Raw genomic sequence first — 24725 nt, forward strand, 5'->3', positions numbered from 1 at the left:
AGATACTTGATCACGCTGAGGAAGATCCTTCCTACCTCTCTCTAGGTTATAAAAATAGACTCTTTGTTCCCTTCAAGCTTTTTATAAACACATTTCAACGTTTTCCTTTTTAAGTTTTCTGTTATATACAGTTGTATGTATTATGAGGTAGGTGCCTATTCTCAAAGCTTACCTTTTTCTGACAGCATACTTTGTGGAAGGACTTTTGATATTCTGTTAGTTCTTGGTTACCTCCAAAATGTTAATTTTCTCCATAAGTAGAGACATTATGTTTGCTACTTTTGAGGCATGGTGCACTGAGCTGCTGTTGGTAATGTCTTATATTACAGAACTCACTTTCTTAAAAATAGAATGAACAGTTTGGGTGGTTTCTTAGCTCAAGGTTAGAAAACAGGGCCTGGGGCAACAGTTTACCTTGAGATGTATAATACAAGGAAACAAGTGTGAGGGGAAAGGGAAGCAAGGCAAGGAAAGAAGGAAAGCAGATACACGGGGGTTAGCTACCCATCTGGACAGAACTTTTCAACAAAAGCACAGCTGATTACTTATATCACATGATGTCTCCAGTAAGGGTACATAAAATTACTGTTTCTAAGCACAGTCTATGTAAGTGGAAGGATGGAAAAGAATTTATCTGTCAGCTCTCCTGAGTAGTCTCCTTTGCTCAAAGCCCAGCCCACAGGGTGAACTTGACAGAGAAATTAACCAAAAAAGAGGTGTAAACACAAAATTTGCCTGAACCACTGCAATTTGCTAAACCCACACTTGGGATGTTTATTGAGACAAGGCAAGTAAAATACGAATTTAAAAAAAGAAAGCCAGTTTTCTGAGTCTTGAAATATTATGCTTTGGGTGACAATTTATAAGAGAACTATACTCCATTTTTGTAAAATTACCTTTGAACACATTTGACTGGGGTAGACCCACTTAAATTCCTAAAACCTTTAGATGAGAACAAAACCAAATATCCTGCCAGTTTCTAATTTCCTCGGTTTCCCGGGAGCTGCCATCATCTCTAAAGAGAGCAAGCACACTTGGTCCTCCCTGTCCCCGTGATCTGCCACAGTCATGGCCACAATCCTAGAGCCATAGGCTTCCCCAGATGACTGAGAGTGGCAACCTCCAATGTGAAAACATCAGGACATCAGCGAGTGACTTGGCCAGCCATGTGGCCTGCCTGGACCAGGCTGTCACACATCTGTCTCACACAGCACTTCCCAAAGTCCAGGCGATTTGGTTCCAAGTAACACCAGGCATGGGACATCCCAAGTACATGCGGTGCACCCTAGGGCTGTGCCACGCTCAGACTAGTTCCTTCTCAGTCTCTGTTCAACAAGACTTCCAGAAAATGTTTGGCATCCGGTCACACCCTGGGTCGCCACATTACCACAGCAATGACAATTATTACTCTGTATTAAATGCCCACTGGTGCGTGACCTGGTGGCATGGGGATTAAATGGTCACAGAAGCACAAAGAGACTACAGCCAGTGATCCCCCAGCAGGAGGCAATCAAGACTGAAGTGGGAGGCAGGGAGAGGGGAAAAGAATGGCAAGGAAGGAAAGGAGGAGAAATCTGCTGAGAGCAGATGGAGGCTGGTCAGGCCTGTGCCCCTGCCACATGGTGGCTTTTTATGACTTAACCTCATTTTTACCCACATTTAAAATGAGGTTAAGTAATCAAAGTCACTCAGCACCCCAAATTCAACATGGCTTGATGTGAATATTTTCTAAGGGTTTTTTTTTTAAATTCATTTGAGAGAGAGAGAGAGAGCTTATGTGCGCACACACAAGAGTAGGAGCAGGGGGAGAGGCAGAGGGAGAGAGAGAAGCAGACTCCCCACTGAGCAGGGAGACTGACGCAGGGGGCTGGATTCCAGGACCATGGGATCATGAGCTGAGCTGAAGGCAGATGCTTAACTGACTGAGCCACCCAGGCGCCCCATGAATGTTTTTTCAGATGTTCAAGCTATATATCTGGGTTAGAAAACGAGTCTCATTGTCTCTATTTTCTCAAGTATCTCCAATGACTATTTTTTAGGAGAAAATTAGAAAAAAAATTTTAATCAGGCTCCGAAAGTTTAGTTACAATATCATCTAATTTTATAAAAATCACTCAGCACCCCCAACTTGAACAAATCAATACAAAGGTCATTATTATTTGCTCAGTACCCAAACTGTTCATCTTATCTGACATATAGGAGCACCAAGATAAATATTATTTTCTCTGTTTCTCATCTGAACCTCAACTATTGGCAACTCCCAAGATTTTACTCTTTCTTCTACACCTTGCTATGTGGGTATCTATAAAGCTATGGACTCGACATAAAGAATATCATCTTCATCTGTGTCTTCATCAAGGAGAGTTTTTTGTCAAGTACCTAATCGAAGCATTATACAGACATTTGGTTCCATACAAAGCGATTTTAAAGCAACCAATTGCTCAAGTTTGGAAGGCTAGTGGCTCTAGCCCTTACTAATGAAGTGATCTTGGGAAACTTACCTAGCTTCTCCAAGTCTCATTTCTTCTGCAGTAAAAATATAAAACTTACTTGACAGGATCATTGAGATTAAGTGGAGGGGCTAGGAACTATATAAAATGCCAATCAGTGTCTGAAAAATATTAGGTACCACACACTTTTTTCTTCTATAATATACATGTCTTGTACATAAATGTGTTGCTTATCAAATTTGTGTAATACTATTCTTTAAAAAAGAGAAAACTCAAGGGCTTCTAGTTTTGTCTGAAATTATCACTTTAATCAAGAGAAAAGCATAGAAATTTATTTTACATCTGTTTTATGTGACATAGGAGCCCTCATAAGGAAATGAAGATCCAAACAAGTGGCAAAAGCTAAGTGCTTATATAGTAGGTTGAAGGAAGGCAGACAATTGTGTAAAAGTACCTAAAATATGGGGAGACCAAGGGAAGGTAAAATTTATTTTAACAAGATCTGTTTGTACAGAATTCTCTCAGCCTCAACTCCCCATCTCTGGTGATAAGAATTTGTCTTTCCTCCTGGTATAGGGAAGACAATTTTCACATGGGATTTTTATCTCCTGCCTTCAGGAAGAAAAGGGCAGGTCAGAGTGCCTTTCTTGTACCTGTTATTTTCCAAATGCTTTTACTTTTTAATTTTTTTAAATGTTATTTATTTGTGTGTGTGAGAGAGAGAGCACGAGCAGGGGGGTGGGGCAGAGGGAGAAGAAGATTCCCCGTTGAGCAGGGAGCCCGGAGCAGGGCTTGATCCCACTGGGATCATGACCTGAGCTGAAGGTAGACGCTTAACTGCTTAACCAACTGAGCCACCCAGGGGCCCTTCCAAACGCTTTTAGCTCAAAATAATCCTTATGCCAAAGGGGCATATTTGGGGGCGTTATATTCTACCAACCTTCACTCTCATACAAAGTTTAAAACAAAAAAAACCTCACAAATTAGAAATAAACCAAGCCATAAAACTGAAAAAACCATTTAAATTAACATTAATGAGATTGATTAAATGTTGCTTTGTTCGTTCTAAATCACCATCTGCAATATGAACAGGGTAGTGTTGCAACAGCACAGATTCCCTCGATTTAAACGTTCCTTCAGTAGGCGGAGCTTGAGGACTCCTCCTCAACCCTCTGCCAATTTCCTTAACTCAAACTACCGCAAAACCTCTATCAGTACAAAATGATGTACTTATTATGGAGCAAATACACCCTTTAGGTATTAACACAGTTTTACATTTTTCTCGGTGACTAGAAACAGAATTTCACTGATCTAAGATGCCTTTGATTTTTAGATGCATCATTATTTTACATACCACTTCGAAAGGAAAACAATACTTCTAATTCAAGTATGGAACGATGCTCAGGTGCCATCAGCTGTGAGAGGCACCGTAACTTCAGCGATGCTGAACCATGGGGGAAAGAAGTCTATCTAATACCAGTGAATACCGTAGTGCTACTTTGTGTCATGACAGTATTTAACGCAACACAAAATTTGCCTCCAAGTCACCAGTTGGTCTCCAAACATCCCCGTTTTCTTCCTATCCTTCAAGCCCAGCTTACCCAAGTGTCCCCCTCCTCTGTATGGCTTTGCCTGAGCACTGCTGCCTGCAGAAGTTTCTGCACTGATGGGAAGGCTTGTGGTTTTGTTAGCATATTTTTGTTTCCATACTATATCTTGCTTTCCAAATAGATCATAAACTCAAGGACGTGATCCTTTTTTTTTTTTTTTTTTGCTGGTTAAAACACACAACTTTATTGATGAAACACAAGTCTAAGATTAACAAATGTAAACCAATACAAAAGTGTAGCTTATTTATGATTAGTCTGCTGTCAGTTTAGGTAGAGGAAAGAGTAAAAAATATCTCAATCTAGGTAGCAAGATGGAATCAATAAATGCCCTCTTTATACAAGCTCTAGGATTCATTAAATCATTACAATGGTCCAGACTAAAACCAGCCACCACAAGTAACATCACTGTTGATGACCCTTGATATTCATTATTCCAGAGTAGGAGCTGAAAGGATCTCCTTGCCATGTAAGCACAGTGGAAAACAAAGAATTTACAAAATGCATTGTTCCCAGTGCACACTAAAAAATTATCTCGAGATTGTTTGGGACCTACTCCCAATTAGAGTTTGGTCAATACTTTTAGGACTTTTACTTTCACCACCAGATCATTGTGATTTGCTAATGCCTTGATTTTCTTAACACACACTCCAGATTCTTTGAATAAGAAAAAAAGTGAACTTCTGCTGAATTCCTTCTTAGACGATGCAAGCCCTTCGTTTTTTATGTTGTCATTTATATTCTCAAATAGAGTAAGGATATTAAGAAGAATCTCTCTGTCCCATTCTTTATTAAAGAGGGAAATCAATTCTGACGGTACTTTACAACTGACCAACTCTCTTGTCATGGCTGGGTTTTCAGTAAAGTTTATAATTAGTTTCATAATCTGAATCTTGGTGAAGTAATTTCCCAGGAATAACAAAGCAAAAAAGTCTGGAAAAGAATAGGAAAGCAGATGTTGGTAATGATTAGTCACAGTCATGTTGGTTAACAGTCTTAGTCCAGCCATCTGCACAGCTGAGTCCAAGCGACAGATCATGGTATCATCACACACTTGACTGATATATGTCTTAATCTTGCCCTGATTTTCAGCATTCACACTCAAGTTATTAAGGGCATTGTAAGCTTTTTCCCTAATAATAGGATCTTTCGTTTTGATCAGTTTTGCAATAATTGGAAGACCGCCCAACTCACGAATGGCATTTTGGTTAAAAGAATATGCTGCATTGTTACCCAGAGTGACCAAGGCTATTTCTTGAATAAAAGGATCATTTGATCTTTCCAGGATGTTAAGAACCTTTTGAAGGTCAGAAGCACCCAGAATATCATCAATTTTATAGGGAAAGTTGAACTTGCCCCTGCGAACAGGCCATGCTGTGGCTGGAGTCCTGGTGCTCTTCCCTCGGGTTCTTCCCTTGGTTTTTCCACTTGCCCTACCTCCAGCCCTAGCCCCACTCCTGGTGGGGTGGCAGCCTCCACCCCTGCCTCCTGGGCAGGGTAAACTGGGTGCCAAGGTCCTGTTGCCAGAGATAGTGCCCAACCGGGCTCCTCTGCCCGCCTTTGCACTTGCCTGTTCCTTCAGAGTGCTGAAAAGGGCTTTGGCCTTGGCCTCTAGGCCACCTCCGCTCCGGGCCCCCAAGTGGGCCTCTGCCTTTACATCTGAACCACTCTGGAGTTCCATGCCCACCTCAGCCTTGACCTTTGATTCACCCTGAAGTCTAGCTCCAGCCCCCACCCCAGCATTAGCCTTAGCTCCTTTCCCAGTCTCGACCCCAGTCTCTACAATATCACTAGATTCTTCCTCATCGTCTTCCTCATCGTCGTCCCAGATTTTCTCACTCTCATCTCTTCCCCAGGTCAGTCTGTAGACGCAGTAGCAGGCGCCTGCCCCGATCACCACACCGGCGGCCACACAACCAGCTTCCCGAGTACGGCCCATGCTGGGGTGAAGGTCTGAACCAAATTCTTAACCAGGGAGGAGTGGGACCGCTCTGGCCCAGAGCAGGGCTCCTGTTGGGGGCGAAGTCTTCAGCGACAGCTGGCGGACCCTGTGGCAGCTTGCAGGTAACAGCAGAACCTAGGAATGAAGGAAAGATTTACGGCGTCCGTCTCCCCATTTTGTGCCTTTGCATGCGGACAGACTGAACTACGGACCAACACACGGACAGGGACGTGACAGGGACTCAGGGCTGGATCACTGATTCCTTTCCTCTACGGGGAAGGTAATTGTGGAAAATTTTTCCCACCTCCAGACTCTCTCCAACCTCACGTTCTACCATCCCACCCCAGTACGTTACATTTAAGGCATCTAATCAGTTCCCTACCTCCCCTACCCCTCCAGATGTCCTGGGGCTAGTGGCACCCCCACATACACCCGCACAGGTCCAGGCAGTTTCTTCCTTCTCTTCCTTGCCTGGGAGTCCACTGCGTCCTGCAAACCTGCATACAAAGGGATGGGGAGGAGGATGCTGAACGCTCAAGGGACAGAAGAACCTCACCCTGGATGGGGCCCACTTCCCTCTCCGGAATCTCTGGTCCCAGTTCTGCGCAGCCCAACCCTCCACTCCTCAGTCACAGAGCTGTGGCTTTGAAATTCAGTATCTCCCTTCCCCATCTCCTTTATCTTTTTCGATCCTCCACCCCACCCTGGTCAGTCACTTCCCTTTCCCTGTAATAAAATGGATGGTGGTGGAGCAAGTGTTGAAGGCAGACGGCAAAATGCACAAAGGTTTCCAACTGGCGCTTGCCTCCGCCACCCCCACCATCTCAGAGGTACGGGGACACCCCTCCCTCCACCCATTCCACCAAACTCCACTGCTCCGGAGCAATTTCCTTCCTCCCTCATCTCAGGTTCCGCCTCCTCCACTAAATCTAAGGACTGATAACTCTGAGACTGAGTGCTTGACAGACAGAACAAACCCAGGACACCGTACTCCAAAGAGTAATTTGGAGCAAGATCCTCCCCACCCCCACTTCAGGATTCTCGTGACACTCCACCCCCCAGCCACTTCCTTCTGTGTCGTCTACCTGCAGAGCACTTTGTTTTGAAAGCTCTGAAATGGAATAAAGAGGAGGAAAGGAGGGGGATGCGGAGGAAGTCTATGGGCTCCCTCGGGTTTGCAGTCCTCGCAATTCTCCACCCCAGGGGTCCCCAAATAGTGCCACCACCCTCACTCTGACCTACTTTTTCTGGACAATTTTCCTCTTCTGCCTGCTTTCTAGGGTTGAATTGGCCCTAAAGTGCAAGATCCACAGACATACAAAAGGCAGGACAGAGACAGACAGCTGGGCAGACAGAACAGCACTTCAGAGAGTCCCAATACCAGCTTTTCCAAAATCTGGATCCTGGTTGTCCAACGGATTTCATCTTTTGGCCTCTCACCCCGACCCCCACTTCTCAGGACTCCGCTGACATCAGCCCTCTTCCTGCCCCGCGTCCATTCACCCACTCCCGCAGCCCCCACCCTCACTGGTCGGCCATTTTCCCAGCAAAAACCACACCCCTTCTGAACAACTGGAAAGGGAGGAGGCGGGGCGAGGGAGTAAGGAAAACCTGAGGAGCAAAAGAAGAGCCCCCTCCCCGATGCATTTCCACCCCCAACGACAGCCATTTTCCCTGTGGGTACTGTCACATCCTTCTTCCTACATAAAATAACAGGAAGACAGCTGGAGTCAGAAATGGGCCCAAGTTAAGTCAGGGACCGCGGCCACCCCCACCCCTCCGGGGACTGCGGGGCAATCCCACCTCTACCCAGACCCGCAGGGACTGGGGCAGATTCGTTACTCTTTGCTCTGCGAGGTACAGCGCCCTACTGAAAGACGTGGGGAATGACAGACGCACAGCCCCAAGGTTCTGGCTTGGTAGACGGACCAGCACCCAGGGCAAGAATCTTACTATCTGCCCTTCCCGATTCAAGGCCCTGGAAGCCAAAGTTTGCAGATTTCCTCCCTCCTGGTCTGGGGTCGCCCCTGGAAGCCGCGCCCTAGAGTCCACCATTTTTGTTCTTGGAAGGGCCAGGGATAGTGCAAGGCTGTGGAGAAAGCAGGCGTCGTCCCTCTTTGGTCTCCCCCTCCGCTCCCCGCACCGCAGGGATTCCCCCGGGCGGCGCCCATCCGCACACCGACCGGCTGGGATCCCGGCAGTTACCTCCTCGTCCTTCCCGGGCCCCAGGCCCGCCCGGCCTCGGGGTAATAGGGAGCTGGCAACCGGACCAAACCAGGACCAGGATGAGAAGGACGTCTGCAAACGTCGGCTCCTGCCCACGTGAGGGCCACGTCACCCGTGAGTTCCAGACCCCAATTACCACTCCCACCAGCAGTGCGGCAGGAGCTGGCCCACCCCTTTCCTTCCCGGCTCCATCGGGGCCTGCCACTCATTTTCTTCTGCCAATCCCAGAGACCGAGGAGAGCTTCTCCTTGTGGCTGGAATTTGCCTTTCTCCGGTTAACAGGGAGAAGCTGCATCTGTTCCCTCGTCCGTTGGTCTTTTCTTCCTCTTTGAGGTCTTTTCTTTCCTTCTTCTCCCCTTCTCTCACTCCCCCCCCCACCCCCAGCCATGAAGGGCCAGCATTTTCCCTGCACCCCTCTATGAAATGAGAGGAAAGATCTCAGAAAAGATTATACGTAGTGGGAGTCTCTTACTTTCTTAAACTTTCCTGTTCATTTCTTAAAATCAGTAATGCATTACTTTTATATTGAGAAAATAAAATGATGCTATTTTCATTTGAGTGGAGAATTTAAGTGGGGGGGGGACCCAAAAGGCCTCATTAATTACGTTATATTTTGTTATAGTACAAGAAAAATGTTTCTACTGGTTATAACAAAATGGCAGCTTTCGAAACATACTACCCCGTTTTAAAATTGAAAACAAATTTTTCAGACTATCTATGAATTATTCCACAAAGAGATCTAATCCTTAGTCGTCTAAGTTTGGCCAGTTAATGTAAATGATCTACTACTTTTTCTACTTTGGGATCAACTTACAATTTGATAAAACAAAAGCAACACAATCCTGTCTTGTTTGATTAAAGAAAGACGTGTATTTACTGTCCCAAAGTCTTGACGAATGCTGTAGGAACCTGTTGTGATTTGATGGCTCTTCTGAGATCTGCCCCTGGATTACATTCCAGTCCACGAAGGAGGAGGCAGCTGAGGGTGTGAGGAATGTAGAAATGATCTGATCTCTCAGCTTTGTCAAGTGGGGGAGGAAGGTGCTGACCCTCCACCTCCTCCCATATTCCAGAGCCTCTTATTCCCTGCATTCAGCCACCTGACTCTGTCGCTCGCTCTAAAAGTACACATGGACAGGTGACCAAGATGGCAAACGCCATCTTTACTCAGGGGACCAACTTGAGTCACTGTCTCTGGCTTCTTCCCTTTCTCCCTCCTCCCACCCCAAATTCCCAGGGATGTGACTCAGGGATACATAGAAGGGACTGCTGTTCCCACATAGCCCTGCAGCTGTGGGTTTCCATGAAGAAGTGATTGCTGCCTGGGGGAAGCCCCCAGGTCGGCCTGCTCTGCCCTCATTCATGGTGCCTTAGTTAACATGGCTCCTAACACGGGGGCTACCACCTGGCTTGAGAGGTGCAGCCAGCTGGGCCTCTTACGTCTGGCCTCCTCGCCACAGGGCACCCCGGGAGAACCTAGCCTTGCTGCAGGGTCACTGCCTGCAGCCCATGCCCCCTCTGCTGCCCCCTCATCCAAATGTATGCCGGGGCCCCAGGGAGTCTCCCCACTGACCATACTGATTAACCTAGACTGGGCTTTCTCAGCTGACCACTTCTGTGCTGTATCTGGAATTGTATCAACGTTATGCACATACATATGTTCATTTTAGTGGAGAGAGGGGTCATAGCTCTCACCAGATTCTCACAGGCATCCATGACTTTAACAAAATAATGAACTACTTGCCTAGGAAAAAGGATATATCCCCTGAGTAGAAATCAATCTCTTCCTTTCTCTCTCTCTCTCTCAGTCTCTCTCTCTGCCTCTTTCTCTCTCATTGTACACATTTCTTATTTTTTTTTAAATGTGCAAACAATGCAGAAATGTATGAGGTAGAATGTGAAAGTGCCCTGCAACTCCTGTTCCACCACCAACCACTTTTAACAATTTCCACCTTTCTTCATGCAAATACAAAAAGTATATGTATGCATGTGTCCAGTTCCAGGTTGAACAACAATACACAGAATAAGATGGTTGACATTTAGTGACATAAAGCACAATGAATCTGCACTTTGATTTGAGGACTGACATCTTTAAAAATTGAGTCTATCTATGTCGACTTTTATGATCTTCAACAAATTTTGTTTCTTCAGGTAAGTTATACTCATTACTTGCTAAGTTTATTCCTAGGTAGTTTATTGTTTTGTTGTTTTGGGGGATGACATTCCTTTTATGATTATATTTTCTACCAGGTTATTGCTTATCTAAGGAAAAATAATTAGTATTTCTGATAATTTTTCAGTTGATACATTTGGTTTTTCTAGCAAATGCATCTGCATTTGCATCTAGCATCTGCAAATGATGATTTTTTTAATTTCCTCTTTTCCAATATTTATATCTCTTATTCTTCCATTTTCTGGATGTGCTGCATTGACCAGAACCTCCAGAACGATGTTGAATAATGGTGATGGAGGGCCTCCCAAACTTGTTCCTGAAGTAAATGGGAATGCCCCTAATATTTCACCATTTAGTGTGAGTTTGCTGTTTGTTTCTGATGTGTTCTCCTTCTGTTTTTGTGTGAGTGCGGGGGGTGATGTCTAAAAGCTGCACTTCTCTCCTGCTACCCCTGCTTGTATTCCCTCTCTCGCTGTGCCTCTCTCTGTCAAATAAATAAATAAAATCTTAAAAAAATGGGGGGCCGCCTGGGTGGCTCAGTCATTAAGCGTCTGCCTTTGGCTCAGGTCATGATCCCAGGATCCTGGGATTGAGCCCCCCCATGGGCTCCCTGCTCAGTGGGAAGCCTGCTTCTCCCTCTCCCACTCCCCCTGCTTATGTTCCCTCTCTTGCTGTGTCTCTCTCTGTCAAATAAATAAATAAAATCTTAAAAAAAATAAAATAAAAGCTGCACTTCTAGGGTGCCTGGGTGGCTCAGTCGGTTAAGCATCTGACTTCAGCTCAGGTCATGATCTCAGGGTCCTGGGATCCACACACCCCCATTGGTCTCCCTGCTCAGCGGGAAGTCTGCTTGTCCCTCTGCCCCTCCCCCTGCTCATGCCCTCTCCCTCCCCCCTCAAATAAATAAAATCTTTAAAAATTAATTAAAGCTGCATTTTTATAACCCCTTATATAAGACTGAGAAAAATTCAGTTGTCCACATCACAATATTGGGAGAGAGAGGGGACCAGGGAGAATTGCCATAAATCCTGTGCTTATTGTGAATATGTTGGTGAGCAAAAACAGACACTGATTCTGCTCTCATAGTGGAAACAAGACCTTAATGAAATAATCACACATGCATACAAACCGAAAAAATATTGTGAATGAAAGGAACATTATTAGTATAGTAAAAGAAGTGGCAGAGTCTGGGGATCAAAGAAGACTTCCTTGTGGGGGGAAAGGGAGGGAAAATTTGAGCTGAGATGAAGAAAAGTATTAACTAGGAAAGGAGGGCAGCTGAAAATAAGAATGTTCCAATTCTCCACCTTTCTGATAACCACCATGATAACCCATATACCTCAATCCTAGGATAAATCCTGGGAAAATCACTGTTAACTTTTCAGTTGACTCTCCAGGTTTTGCTGTTATTTTATATATATCATCAACAACAACTATATATATATATATGTATACATATATAAGTAGGTACATCGTATGTGAGTGTATATACACATAGCTTTTAAAAATAATTTTGGGTCATAGAATGCAAACTATTTGTTCACCTAATGTATCATGTACATTATTTTATCAGATACAATAATATTCTGCAGTATGGATTTACCAAAATTTTACCAATCTATCACTGATTGATATTTAGCCTCTTCCCAATCTTGGTCTATTACAAAAATGTCAAAGTGGAAGCCTTCATACACATATTTTTTGACAATTGTGGCATTATTTTCTTATGATAAATTCCTGGAAGTGAAACCACTGGGTCAAAGTAGATGTTGCCAACTTCACCTCTTAAATTTTGATGTATATATATTCCATGTTCTGCTCCAAAATTTTTCAATTTATTTAATTATAAGTGAGATTAAGCATCTTCTCATAGGTTTGTTAACCATTTGTATATTTCTTTTTTTTAAAAAAAAAGATTTTATTTATTTATTTGACAGAGAGATAGAGAGAGAGCACAAGTAGGCAGAGTGGCAGGCAGAGGGAGAGGGAGAAGCAGGCTCTCCGCCGAGCAGGGAGCCGGATGTGGGGCTCGATCCCAGGACCCCAGGATCATGACCCGAGCCGAAGGCAGCCGCCTAACCGACTGAGCCACCCAGGCGCCCCACCATTTGTATATTTCTTTCTATGAATTGCTTTTCCCCATTTTTCCATTAAGCTTTTCATCTTTTTCTTATTAATACATTAGAACTTTCTGTATATCAAGGAAATGAGCTCTTTGACTATCATAAGTGTTATAAATATATTCCCAGTTTATAATTTTTTGGACTTCTGCAATATGGAATTTTTAAATCTTTATGATACAAAATTTATCAATTATTTGTTTACATTTTTGGGGTTGTGTGCCCTGGTTAGGAAGACCTGTATTTTCTTCTAATGTTTATGTACATTTTTTAATGTACATTTTTTAGTATTTAAATTTTTGGCTCATATGGAATTTTTTTGGTGGCATTGCCTTTGTTACTAGTAAGGCACCAGCAATTTTCCTCACCATTGCTTTTGAACCATTTGTATAAATGTCAACATGGTGAATAAAGCAAGTAACCTCCTAATGTCATTGTAAATACATTTTCTCCAGCTTTATTGAACACATGGAATATTTTTTTTTCCACATAGTTAGGAAATTGTCCAGTGCCAATTATCAAATAATCTTTCTTTAGCTCGCTGATTTAAAACATCACCTTTATGAAAGAAAGAAGACAGAGAGAGAGAGGCAAACCATAAAAAAGACTCAACTATAGAGAACAAGCTGAAAGCTGATAGAAGGAGGTGGGTAGGGGATGGGCTAAATGGGTGATGGGTATTAAGGAAGCATTTGCTGTGATGAGCACTGGGTGTTATATGTAAGGGATGAGTCACTAAATTCTGTTCCTGAAACTAATACTGCACTACAGGTTAACTAGCTAGAATTTAAATAAAAACTTGAAACAAAAAATAAATAAATAAGTAAATAAAATGTCACCTTTATCATAAGCTGAAAAGCCACGTATATTTGGATATATTTCTTGATTCTTTATTATGTTGCTCGAATCTGTTATTTTTTTTCTTTTTACGTACCAGACTGTTTTAATTATAGTATCTTTATAATATTTTTTAATATCTGGGAGGATAAGGCCTCTTTAATCACTCTTTTTCATAATTTACCTGCCTATTCACGTGTGTTTATTTAGACATAAAATGTATTATCTTGTTACATTCCCTTAAAATCCTGTCTTTATTCCAATTTAGGTTACACTTAATTTATGAGCTAACTGAGGGATAACTGGCATCTTTATAAGAATATCTTACCATTTGGGGCACCTGGGTGGCTCAGTCGTTAAGCGTCTGCCTTCGGCTCAGGTCATGATCTCAGGGTCCTGGGATCGAGCCCCGCATCAGGCTCCCTGCTCAGCGGGAAGCCCGCTTCTCCCTCTCCCACTCCCCCTGCTTGTGTTCCCTCTCTCACTGTGTCTCTCTGTCAAATAAATAAATAAAATCTTAAAAAAAAAAAAGAATATCTTACCATTTCACACAGGTCAGAATGGCTATCATTAAAAAGACAAGAGAAGACAATTGCTGGTGAGGATGTAGAGACAAAGGGAACCCTTGTGCACTGTGGGTGGGAATGTAAATTGGTACAGCCACCAGGGAAAACAGTATGGAGGATCCTCAAAAAATTAAAAATAAAAATACTATACGATCCAGTAATTCCACTTCTGGGTACTTGTCTGAAGAAAATGAAATCACTATGTCAAAGAGATATCTGCACCCCCATGTGCATTGCAGCATTATTCACAATAGCCAAGACACAAAAACAACCAAAATGTTCATCAATGGATGACTGAATTAAAATACACATATTATATTTATATATTATATATGAATATATATATTTGTTGTTGTTCATTCATAAAAAGAAGGAAATCCTGCCATTTGCAATAACATGGATAAACTTGGACGGTATTATGCTAAGTGAAATAACTCAGACAAAGAATGACAAGTGCTGTATGATTATCACTTGCATGTGGAATCTAAAAGAGCCAAACTCATAGAAACTTGAGAGTAGATTGGTGGTTGCCAGAGGCTGGGGAAAGAGAGAAATGAGGCGATGTTGGTACAAACTTCCAGTTATAAGATGAATAAGTTCTGGGGATCTAAATGAACAGCACAGTGACTATAGTTAACAGTACTGTATTGTATACTTGGCAGTTGCTAAGAGAGTAGATCTTAAATGTTCTCACCACAACAACTACAACAAATAAGGTGATAATTATATGGTATGATGATGTGTTAACTAACCATATTGTGATAATCATTTTGCAATATATATGTGTATCAAATCATCACATTGTTCACCTTAAACTTACATAAAATTATATGTCAATTATATCTCAATAAAACTGAGGAGGAAAGAATATCTTTCTATATAAGAACCCATTTTTTCTAGTTGTCTTCATTCTTTTTCCTCAGCAGCATTTCTAAATTAAAAAAAAAAAACAAAAACTCCTAGAGCATTGCCTGGCACACTATAGATTATTAATAAATACTTGTTGAATTAATGAGTTTGTCTTGCAGATTTTTTGTTAAGGGTATTCTTTTTTTTTTTAAGATTTTATTTATTTATTTGACAGAGAGAGACACAGTGAGAGAGGGAACACAAGCAGGGGGAGTGGGAGAGGGAGAAGCAGGCTTCCCGCAGAGCAGGGAGCCCAATGCGGGGCTTGATGTGGGGCTCGATGCGGGGTTCGATCCCAGGACCCCGGGATCATGACCTGAGCGGAAGGCAGACGCTTAACGACTGAGCCACACAGGCACCCCAAGGGTATTCTTAAGTAGCTTACTATTCTTCATGGCTATTGTAAGTTGAATCGTTTCTTTATCTTACTTTTTCTGTTTATTGTTTTTATATATGAAAGTGGTTGGTTTTTGCAGTTGATTTTATAGCCAGCCTCTTTATGGAATTCCTAAAGTTTCAAATAGTTTTTAGCTGATTCTCTTAGATTTGTTTCATTTGCAGTAATGATCATCTTGTCTCCTCCTTTCCAATATTAATATCACATTCCCTTCTCAGATAATTGCATTAAGTAGTACTTCCAGAACAGTGTTAAATAATTGTGAAAAAAACTGGCATCCTTGTCTCTTTCCTGATTTTTATGAGAATGCTCCTGGTGTTTGTCCCTCAAACCTAAGGGACTTCTTGGTCAGAACTAGGGCCATGGAAGAGGGACCTTCTGCAGGAGCTGAAGTCTTGGCCCATCACTGCCAGTATACTTATTGGCAGTCACTGCCAATAAAACACAGCCCGAATCAGTGAGGGAACAGGGAAGAAAATAAATTGCCTTCTCTGTTCCTCCAAAGTTCTGTAAGTGTATTCCATTGGCCAAATCCAAAGAGACTCCAACTAGGAAAGGTGCCTAGGGAATACAATCCATAGGAGTCAGCCTCCCAGGGCATAGAACAGGACCAAGGGGCAGGAAATTGATCAGGAGGTAAGGTTAAATAAAGGTTAGCCAACATAGTTCACCCTTTTAGCCACGCAGCATCCATTCTTGCCCTTTACTCAAATAAAGAAACTCATCTCCAACAGGGAGGAAGGGACAAAAAGACCCATCAGCCTCTGTACTGTCATTGAGTAATGTCAATTCATGCTCTCCACCTGAAACCTAATTTATAACAACCATCTCCAGTATTTTTCATATATAAGAGAAAGGAAGGAAAAAAATTATCAACAAAGATACACCTAGCTGCCATAGCTCCCCTCTGTAGCTGGTCATGAGGCCAAAGTCAATAATCCATTTCATATGCCCCTTAGCTTTTCATAGTTCTTTCCCTGATGTAGTGACCCTAACCTTCAATCCTATCTTTATTGGATTTTTGCATTTTCCCATTGACCAGGACTATTGGGCAAATGAGTACTAAGAGGTGCCCTAATGGGCTCCACGCAAACTTCTCCTGTTCTCATTGTATAGCAGCAACTCTACTCCCCCTTGGTAACGGGATTCAATCACTCCAGCAGGTACAGTAACCCCTTCTCTGCCTGTCAATTGCATAAGGAGACCAAAATGGCCAGGTTGCAGTTTCAGCTTTCAATTTAATGGAACCATGGCCTTATTCCCTGTGGGAAATATTCATCCCTTGGAAAATGGAACCTCCAAACCTGCTGAGCCCAAGGTTGTGGAGACAAAAATATATTTTTTTTTTCCTACTGGATTAATTGGTGTGATAGTGAGAGGGGCCACTCCCTCCTCCATCCCTTCATTCCCAGACTCGTGCATCCTCACTATGAAGGAAATACCACCATATATTGGTCACTGGTTTTAAAGCAGCCATTATATTCTTGTAGTATAGCACTCTCAACATGGAACATTTGATCCTATAACTAAGCTTTCAGTAATTCATTTACTTTTCTATCAGGCAAGCTGCTTCTGCATGATGGAGTAAGTAATACAGATTAGTGAATCTTTGGATATGACTCCATTATTGTACTTCATCTACCATTAAATGAATTCCTTGGTCAGAGACAATACTGTTATCTAGGATAACCCGATGATGATTAAGGCATTCTGGAAGTCAATGGATGGTGGCACTGAAGAATCATCATGAGCAAAGAAGATAAATGTGTGTCCAGAATATTTATTTCCATAAGGAAAAATGTCTGTTCTCACCATGATGAGTGGTGTCCCATATAATAATCCTACCACCATAGGGCTGACTGGTATCCCCAGGAAATACTGTCTTATTGTATTGAATGGTTCTTCATAATCTTATTTTGTTGTCAGTTTGGGCACTCAGCAGTGTTAGCACAAGATCAACTTTGGTGAGTGGAAGTCCATGTTATTCAGCCCATGCATAACCTCCATAACATTGATGCTAATCTAATACAGCTAGCACAAAAAATAGGGACCATTATCACTATTCTATTTACTACAGTGCTATATTGAATTTGATAATATTTTCTTTTGGACTTTTGCATTTATATTTATAATTTAGTTTGACCTCTGGTTTACTGTTTTAGTTCTAGTCCTCTTTGTTTTGGTATAAGTCTTATGAAACCTTATATAATTAATTGGGTAGATTTCCACCTTTTCCTATGCTCTAGAACACTTTAAATTATTTTTAAAAATTTGTGGATCCTTGATGATGTTGTGGTAGGAAAAAGAATGTCTCCTCAAAGATGTCTACATATTGGAATCTGTGATTAAGTTACCTTATATGGCAAAAAGGACTTTGCAGATGAGATTAAATTAAGGATGTTGAGATAGGAAGATTATGCTAGATTGGCTGGGTGGGCCCAATGTAATCACAAGGGTCCTTTTTAAAAAATTTTTTACAAGGGTCCGTATAAGGGGGGCAGAAGTGTCATATAAGACGTGATGACAGAATCACACATCAGAGTGACGTGGGGCGATGGGCAGAGGAATTCAAGCAGCCTCTAGAAGGTGGAAAAAGCAAGGAAATGGATTCTCCACTAGAGCATCCAGAAGGAACATAGTAGCTCTGTCAACCCATTTTAGGCTTTTGACCTCCAGAACTGTAAGATAATGTGTCTTGTTTTAAGCCATTGAATTTTCAATAACTTGTTACAGCAGCAGTAGGGAACTAATACGATGTCATCACTGTTTTCAAAAAACAGAAGTTTTTTATATTTACCCAGATATTAACCATTTCTACTGCTTCTCCTTCATTCCTGAATTCCAGATTTCCCCCTGGTATCATTTCCCTTTAGGCTGGAGACCTTCCTTTAGCATTTTTTTTTTTTTTTTTTTTACAACATGTCTGTTGGCAACAAATTCTCTTGGTTTTCCTTCATCTGAGAACATCTTTATTACATCTCTGTTCTTGAAGTATAACTATGGTTTGGCAATTCTTTCCTTTAAACACTTTAAAGATGTTGTTATTCCACTATTTTCTGAGCTTCATTGTTTGGGATAAGAAAACCACGGTCTTTCAAATTTTTGTTCCCCTATAAGTAATGTGTTATTTTCCTCTAGCTACTTTCAAGGTTTTTTCTTTACTTTTGGTTTTTAGTAGTTAGATAAGATGTGTCTAGGCATGCTTTTCTTTGAGTTCATCCTGCTTGGGATTTATTGACCTTCTTGAATATGTAAATTTATGACGTTCAAAATATCTGGGAAATGGTTAACAATTATATCCTCAAATAATTTTTCTATTCTAGGAGGGGCAAGCCCAAAAGATCAGGAACTGATATCCCTTCCCAGCACCATCTCACAGAGCAGGAGTTTTACTCAGGTAAAAGCAGGTGCCTGCTTTCAGCTCTGGTGCAGTGGTTCAAGGGTTCTTCCCAAGAAGAAAGGCAGGACACGAGGATGAGGAATGCCGCAGCTCTGACTGAAGGGACTGAAATAATTTGGAAAAGGTAGTAGAAAATTCCATGCATTTTGACAGGCATTGTCAAAAAAACAATGGAGATCTTGGTGGAGAGGCTAGTACCACCAATATAAGAAAAATGTCAGAACATTCACAAGTTTCCTAGAAAGAACCAGGGAAAGAGATAACCAATAAAAGCCCTCTTGAGATCACATAAAATTGTGGGGATCAGGAAGACTGTGTGTATATGCTAGGCTGCATACTCTTAGGAAAATTAGAGAAAGACATGGAACAAGCTTGAAAGGATTCCCCAAGCCACCCAGAGACCCATAAACACAGGGCAAAAGCCTCACTGGCCAAAGAGCTTAAACACAACCTCTGACCAATCACTGACTAAATCATAAGCTACTCTGACCCAGGGACAAATCCTAGAAAGCCAAGACTAAAAATAAAGTCACAGTCATCCTTGGCAGTCTGAAAGAATGTGTGAGTGTCCAAGGTTATATCCTTTCAGGAAAGATCAGAGAAGAAACCTCCAACCTACTAGTCCCTGGCTGAATGGGAGAGAGGCAAAATATGTAAACTCACTGAAATGTGAAAACAGCTACACACCTATCTAATGATAAAGGGTAAATATCTAACTGACTGAGGGAACTTAAGCACAACCTTTGACCAATAAATGACATGCTAACCCAAAGGCAAAACCTAAGTAGCCAGGCTAAAAGATAAAAACAAGGGGAAAAGATCTGAGCTGGGACATCAGAGATGCACACTATAAGTGTGGAGGGAGGGGAATAAACTTCCCAGAATTAGTTCCACCAAGTCAACAAACAAATAAACAAATGACCACTGAGAGGAGCATCAGTATCCCGGGTTGCTATATTACCTAAATATCCAGCTCTCAACAAAGGATTAAAATACATACAACAACTTATAGGAAACATGAAAGACAGTATAAGTGTATTCTGTTGTAACTTTATTTTTTTCTATTTGATTTAAAAGACAACTTCATAAAGCAACATCTATGTTGATGTACATACAGTGTATAAAGATGTAATTTGTATGATAATAACAATGCAAAGGAGTGGGTAGGGAATGGAGCTATTAGGAGCAAAGATTTGAAATTAAATTGGTATTGATCTAAACTCGATTTTTATAAGTTAAGTTGTTCACTGTAATTCCCAGGACAACTACCAAGAGAATATATTCTAAAATATAGTAAAAGAAATGACAAGGGAATGAAAATGGTACACTAGAAAATGTCTACTTGACATAAAAGAAGGCAACAGTGAAGGAATAGGGGAACAAAAAGGACATAAGTCATATAGAAAACAAATAGCAACGTGAAATAAGTCAATCAGAGAAAGAAAATTATCATATGATCTCACTCATATGTGAAATTTAAGAAACAAAACAGAGGATCATAGCGGAAGGGAGGGAAAAATAAAAGAAGATGAAATCAGAGAGGGAGACAAACCATAAGAGACTCTTAATCACAGGAAACCGAGGGTTGCTGGAGGGGAGGGGGGTGGGAGGATGAGGTGACTGGGTGATGGACATTAAGGAGGGCAAGTGATGTAATGAGCACTGGTGTTATATAAGACTGAAGAATCCCTGAACTCTACCCCTGAAGTTAATAATGCACGATGTTAATTCATTGAATTTAAATTAATTGATTAAGAATAAAATGTTAATGTGAAAGAAAACAAATAGCAAAATGGCAGATTTAAATTCTGCTTTATCAGTGATTGCATTAAATATAAATGTATTAAACACTCCTATTTATTTATTTAGATTTTATTTTATTTTATTTATTTATTTGACAGAGAGAGACACAGTGAGAGAGGGAACACAAGCAGGGGGAGTGGGAGAGGGAGAAGCAGGCTTTCTGCCGAGCAGGGAGCCCAATGCGGGGCTCGATCCCAGGACCCTGGGATCATGACCTGAGCCGAAGGCAGACACTTAACGACTGAGCCACCTAGGCGCCCTTAGATTTTATTTTCAAGTAATCTCTACACCCAATGTGGGGTTCGAACTTACAACCCCAAGATCAAGAGTCACATGTTCCACTGACTGAGCCAGCCAAGCACCCCTTAAACACTCCATTTTAAAAGCAGAGATTGCAAAAAAATAAAAAATAAAACATAAAAGCAGAGATTGCAGAATGGATTTTTAAAATATGATCTATCCTACCTATCAAAGACATTCAGAATCAAAGACACAAATAGGTTGACAATCAAAAGACAAAAAAAAGTTTTACCATGCAACAATAACCAAAAGGGACCTGGAATGGTTATATTTATATGAGAAATATTAGGCCTTAAGACACACATTGTTATTAGAGACTAAGAAGGGCCATTTATAATGATGAAAATGTCAATCTATAAAGAAGATATAACAATTATAAACGTATATGGACCTAAAGACAAAGACCCAAAATACATGAAGCAAAAACAGAATTGAAGGGAAATAAAAATATATACAAGGAATAACGATAATATATAATATATGCTAATTTCTAAGTACTACTGAGTGCTGAATCATTTAATTATCACAGCAATCCTATAAAATAGATATTGCTGGGGCGCCTGGGTGGCTCAGTCAGTTGGGCGTCTGCCTTTGGCTCAGGTCATGATCCCAGGGTCCTGGAATTGAGTCCGCATTGGGTTCCCTGCTTAGCGGCAAGTCTGCTTCTCCCTCTGCCCTTCCTCCACTCGTTCTCTCTCTCTCTCTGGCATAAATAAATAAATAAATAATCTTTTAATAAATAAATAAAATAGATATTGTTATTTTCATCCTAAATGTAGGGAAAGTGAGGCAGAGAGAGATTAAGAGATTTGCCTAAGATCACACAGCTATTAAGTGACAAAACCAGAATTTGAAGCAAAGCTGTCCAGTGGCTTCTGTGCTCTTAATTACCCCTTCTTATGGTTCAGCTTTGAGTAATATTTACAGAGACATACTATGAACACTTAATATTGATTCAATAAAGTACAGAGAAATAACAACAATATATTAAGAGAATGTAGGAGAAGTGTGGTTATATATGGAGTGGGAGGTATAAGATAACTGAATCCTTTCATTGTAGGAAGTCATAACTGATGTATAAATATTAAAAATTAAGAAATAAAAGTATAAATAGGTTATTTAGAAATATGGAGGTGATTCCAGAAGAAACAGTTAAAAGATTTCAAAGTGATTGTCTCTCAGTAACAGAAATCTGGCCTGGGAAAGGATGAAGCAAACTTCTAGTGGATTTTTCTTGTTGCTGCTCTAGGCTTTACAGTACTCTGTAACTACGAAAATTACATTTTAAAAAACCAGGTTTTGGAACTAAACATAGAATAGGTCTCCAATTCTATGTAAATAATGTACAGAAAACTTGAGGACTATTATGGACGACGGAATGTGTGTGTCTCCCCAAAATTCATATGTTGAAGTGTTTACCCCCAGTATAGGCTGTGTATGGAGATGGGGCCTCTAAGGAAGTAACTAAGGTTAAATGAGGTCATAAGAGGGGTCCCTGTGGGACGCCTGGGTGGCTCAGTCGGTTAGGCATCTGCCTTCCGCTCGGGTCATGATCCCAGGGTCCTGGGACTGAGCCCCATGTCAGGCTCTCTGCTCAGCGGGGAGCCTCTTCTCCCTCCCCCTCTGCTGCTCCCCCTGCTTGTGCTCTCTCTCTGTCAGATAAATAAGTAAAATCTTAAAAAAAAAAAAAGAGTGGGTCCCTGATCTGATAGGATTAGTGTCCCTTAAGAAGAAATACCAGAGTGTTCACTCTCTCTCTAGGTGCACACACCAAGGAAAGGCCATGTGAGGTCATAGCAAGAAGGTGGTTATCTACAAGCCAGGAAGAGAGCTGTCACAGAAACCAAATTTACCAGCACCTAATCTTGGAATTCTCAGCCTCCAGGACTGTTAGAAAGTAATTTTCTGTTGTTTAAACCACCCAGTCTGTGGTATTTTGTTCTAGCAGCCCAAGTGGACTAATACAAGGACATTATGCTAAATGAAATAAGCCAGTCACAAAAGGACAAACATTGTATGATTCCACTACATGAGGAAATCAAATGCATAAAGTAGTCAAATTCATAGAGACAGAAAGTAGAATGGTGGTTGCCAGGGGCTGAGGGAGGGGATCGTGGAGAGTTAGTGTTTAATGGGTACAGAATTTCAGTTTGGAAAGATGGAAAGAGTTCTGGAAATGGATGGTGGTGATGGTTACACAATAATGTGAATGTGCTTAATGTCAATGGACCGTACACTTAAAAATGGTGAAGGTAGCAAATGTTTTGTGTACTTTGCCACAATTTTTTAAAAGGGAAGAAAAAAGAATGTATAGAGATACATGTTGTAATATTGATGGGAGGCCATATCTTCCATTTCAGTTCTGCACTCCTTTCTGCCAAAGTCCCACATGTATTGAGCCTTCTCAGCATTCTGTCCTCAGTTTTTCAATCTGTATCCCTTGCTGGGGCTACCTGACTCACTCTCTGGCTTCAGTTATCATCTAAAATACATATTTTTAGTCAGACCTTTATTCTGAGCTCTAGATCCACACTTTTCAAATAAACACTGAACATCTCCTCTTGAAAATCCCATAAGGGGGCGCCTGAGGGGCTCAGTCGGTTAAGCGTCTGCCTTCGGCTCAGGTCCTGATCCCGGAATCCTGGGATGGAGTTGCGCGTGGGGTTCCCTGCTCAGCGGGGAGTCTGCTTCTCCCTCTCCATCTGCCTGCCGCTCTGCCTCCTTGTGCTCTCTATCTCTCTGTCAAATAAATAAACAAAATCTTCAAAAAAAAAAAAAAAGATTCTCTCAAAAAAAAAAAAGTTCCATAGGCACCTCAAATTCAGATAGTTTAAAGCAGATTCATTCCCTTTACCTCTCAAATCTACTCCTTTTGAGGAGTTTAAAAAATAAACTGTGCTCTCGCTCTCTCTTTCTCTCTCTCTCTGTCAGATAAATAAGTAAAATCTTACAAAAAAAGAAGAGTGGGTCCCTGATCTGATAGGATTAGTGTCCTTATAAGAAGAAATACCAGAGTGTTCTTTGTACTCTGGTATTTGAAAACTAAAAGGGGAAGAGAAATGTTAATACTCTTGCTGCCTCATCCTCTGCTCCAGATTCACTCTCTCCCCTATCCTACACTGCCTTAAGGGCCAATCGGTTTATGTGTTTTCCGGAAATGGGCTTTTTTCCCAAGAAGAACAGCATTTTCATTTTCAAAAAGTGATGTTAAACTCTTCCTCATATGTGCATGACCCGGCAAGGCCACTATACCCAAAACCTTAAACCAACCCCTGAGCCCTGAGTCTGCTACAACATTAGAGTAAGAATCGGGACCTGAATGTCATCCACTGCTATCCTAGCCTCAGCCCTACCCTTAGATCTGGGCATGAGGGGCCCTCTCTAAATCCCATGTTTTGAAGGGTCCTGTATATCACACACACACATACACACACGCATGGGTGCCCGTGTCACACAGGATCTGGTGCTTATTGTTGGCACGGTGCAACTTATAACCCTAAACATCTGCACTCTGACTAGTACTGTTCAGGCTCCAGGAACGTGCTTCTCCACATCTGTCTCCCTCTATCTTCTAAATAAAAGGCAACTGTGTCCAAATGCCATGACCATTTGTGGATTGTGCCACTGCTGACCCAAAAGACAGACATGATTTCAGAAGGCAGGGAAGATTCAAGCAGTGGAAGCACTTATGGAAGAGAAAAAAACAAGCTAACTTGTCAAAGCCTTCTCAGATACATGAATGCAATAGGTTTCTGTTGAACAAACTATCATTCCCCAATAGTGCCCATTTTCTTGCCTGTCTCTTTTCCAGTCTGTGGCTCCAGAGGTAATAAAAAATTAGTGCAGTATTTGCAAAAATTGCACAGAGAGGCTAATGAACATTTCACAATATTAAACAACTCATATTACTCTTGATTTTAGGGTGGATAGATTAGATAGATAGATGATAGATAGATAGATAGATAGATAGATAGATAGATAGATAGATAGATAGA

General features: G+C 41.5%; 1 protein-coding gene across 17 annotated transcripts in view; it reads right to left on the reverse strand.

Moving 5' to 3' along the window:
* Window positions 1-4205: 4205 nt before the first annotated feature.
* ARMCX1 (armadillo repeat containing X-linked 1) overlaps window positions 4206-24725 on the reverse strand; it is a 38413-nt gene continuing 17893 nt past the window's right edge. For 9 of the 17 annotated variants that reach the window (XM_035022987.1, XM_035022489.1, XM_035022451.1 and 6 more), the window contains 2 exons: window positions 6382-6496; window positions 4206-6134 (listed from right to left, as the gene is read on the reverse strand). In XM_035022987.1, coding sequence (XP_034878878.1) covers window positions 4620-5996 — 1377 coding nt within the window. In that variant the 5' untranslated portion in view covers window positions 5997-6134; window positions 6382-6496 and the 3' untranslated portion in view covers window positions 4206-4619. Of the gene's footprint in view, window positions 6135-6381; window positions 8089-8204; window positions 8332-24725 lie in introns of those variants that run through there. The other 8 variants (XM_035023063.1, XM_035023372.1, XM_035022904.1 and 5 more) reach the window with 8 other exon arrangements.

This window comes from Mirounga leonina, unplaced genomic scaffold (assembly GCF_011800145.1).
Source record: "Mirounga leonina isolate KUSES-001 unplaced genomic scaffold, KU_Mleo_1.0 Mir_101414, whole genome shotgun sequence".
Classification (NCBI taxonomy): Eukaryota; Metazoa; Chordata; class Mammalia; order Carnivora; family Phocidae; genus Mirounga; species Mirounga leonina.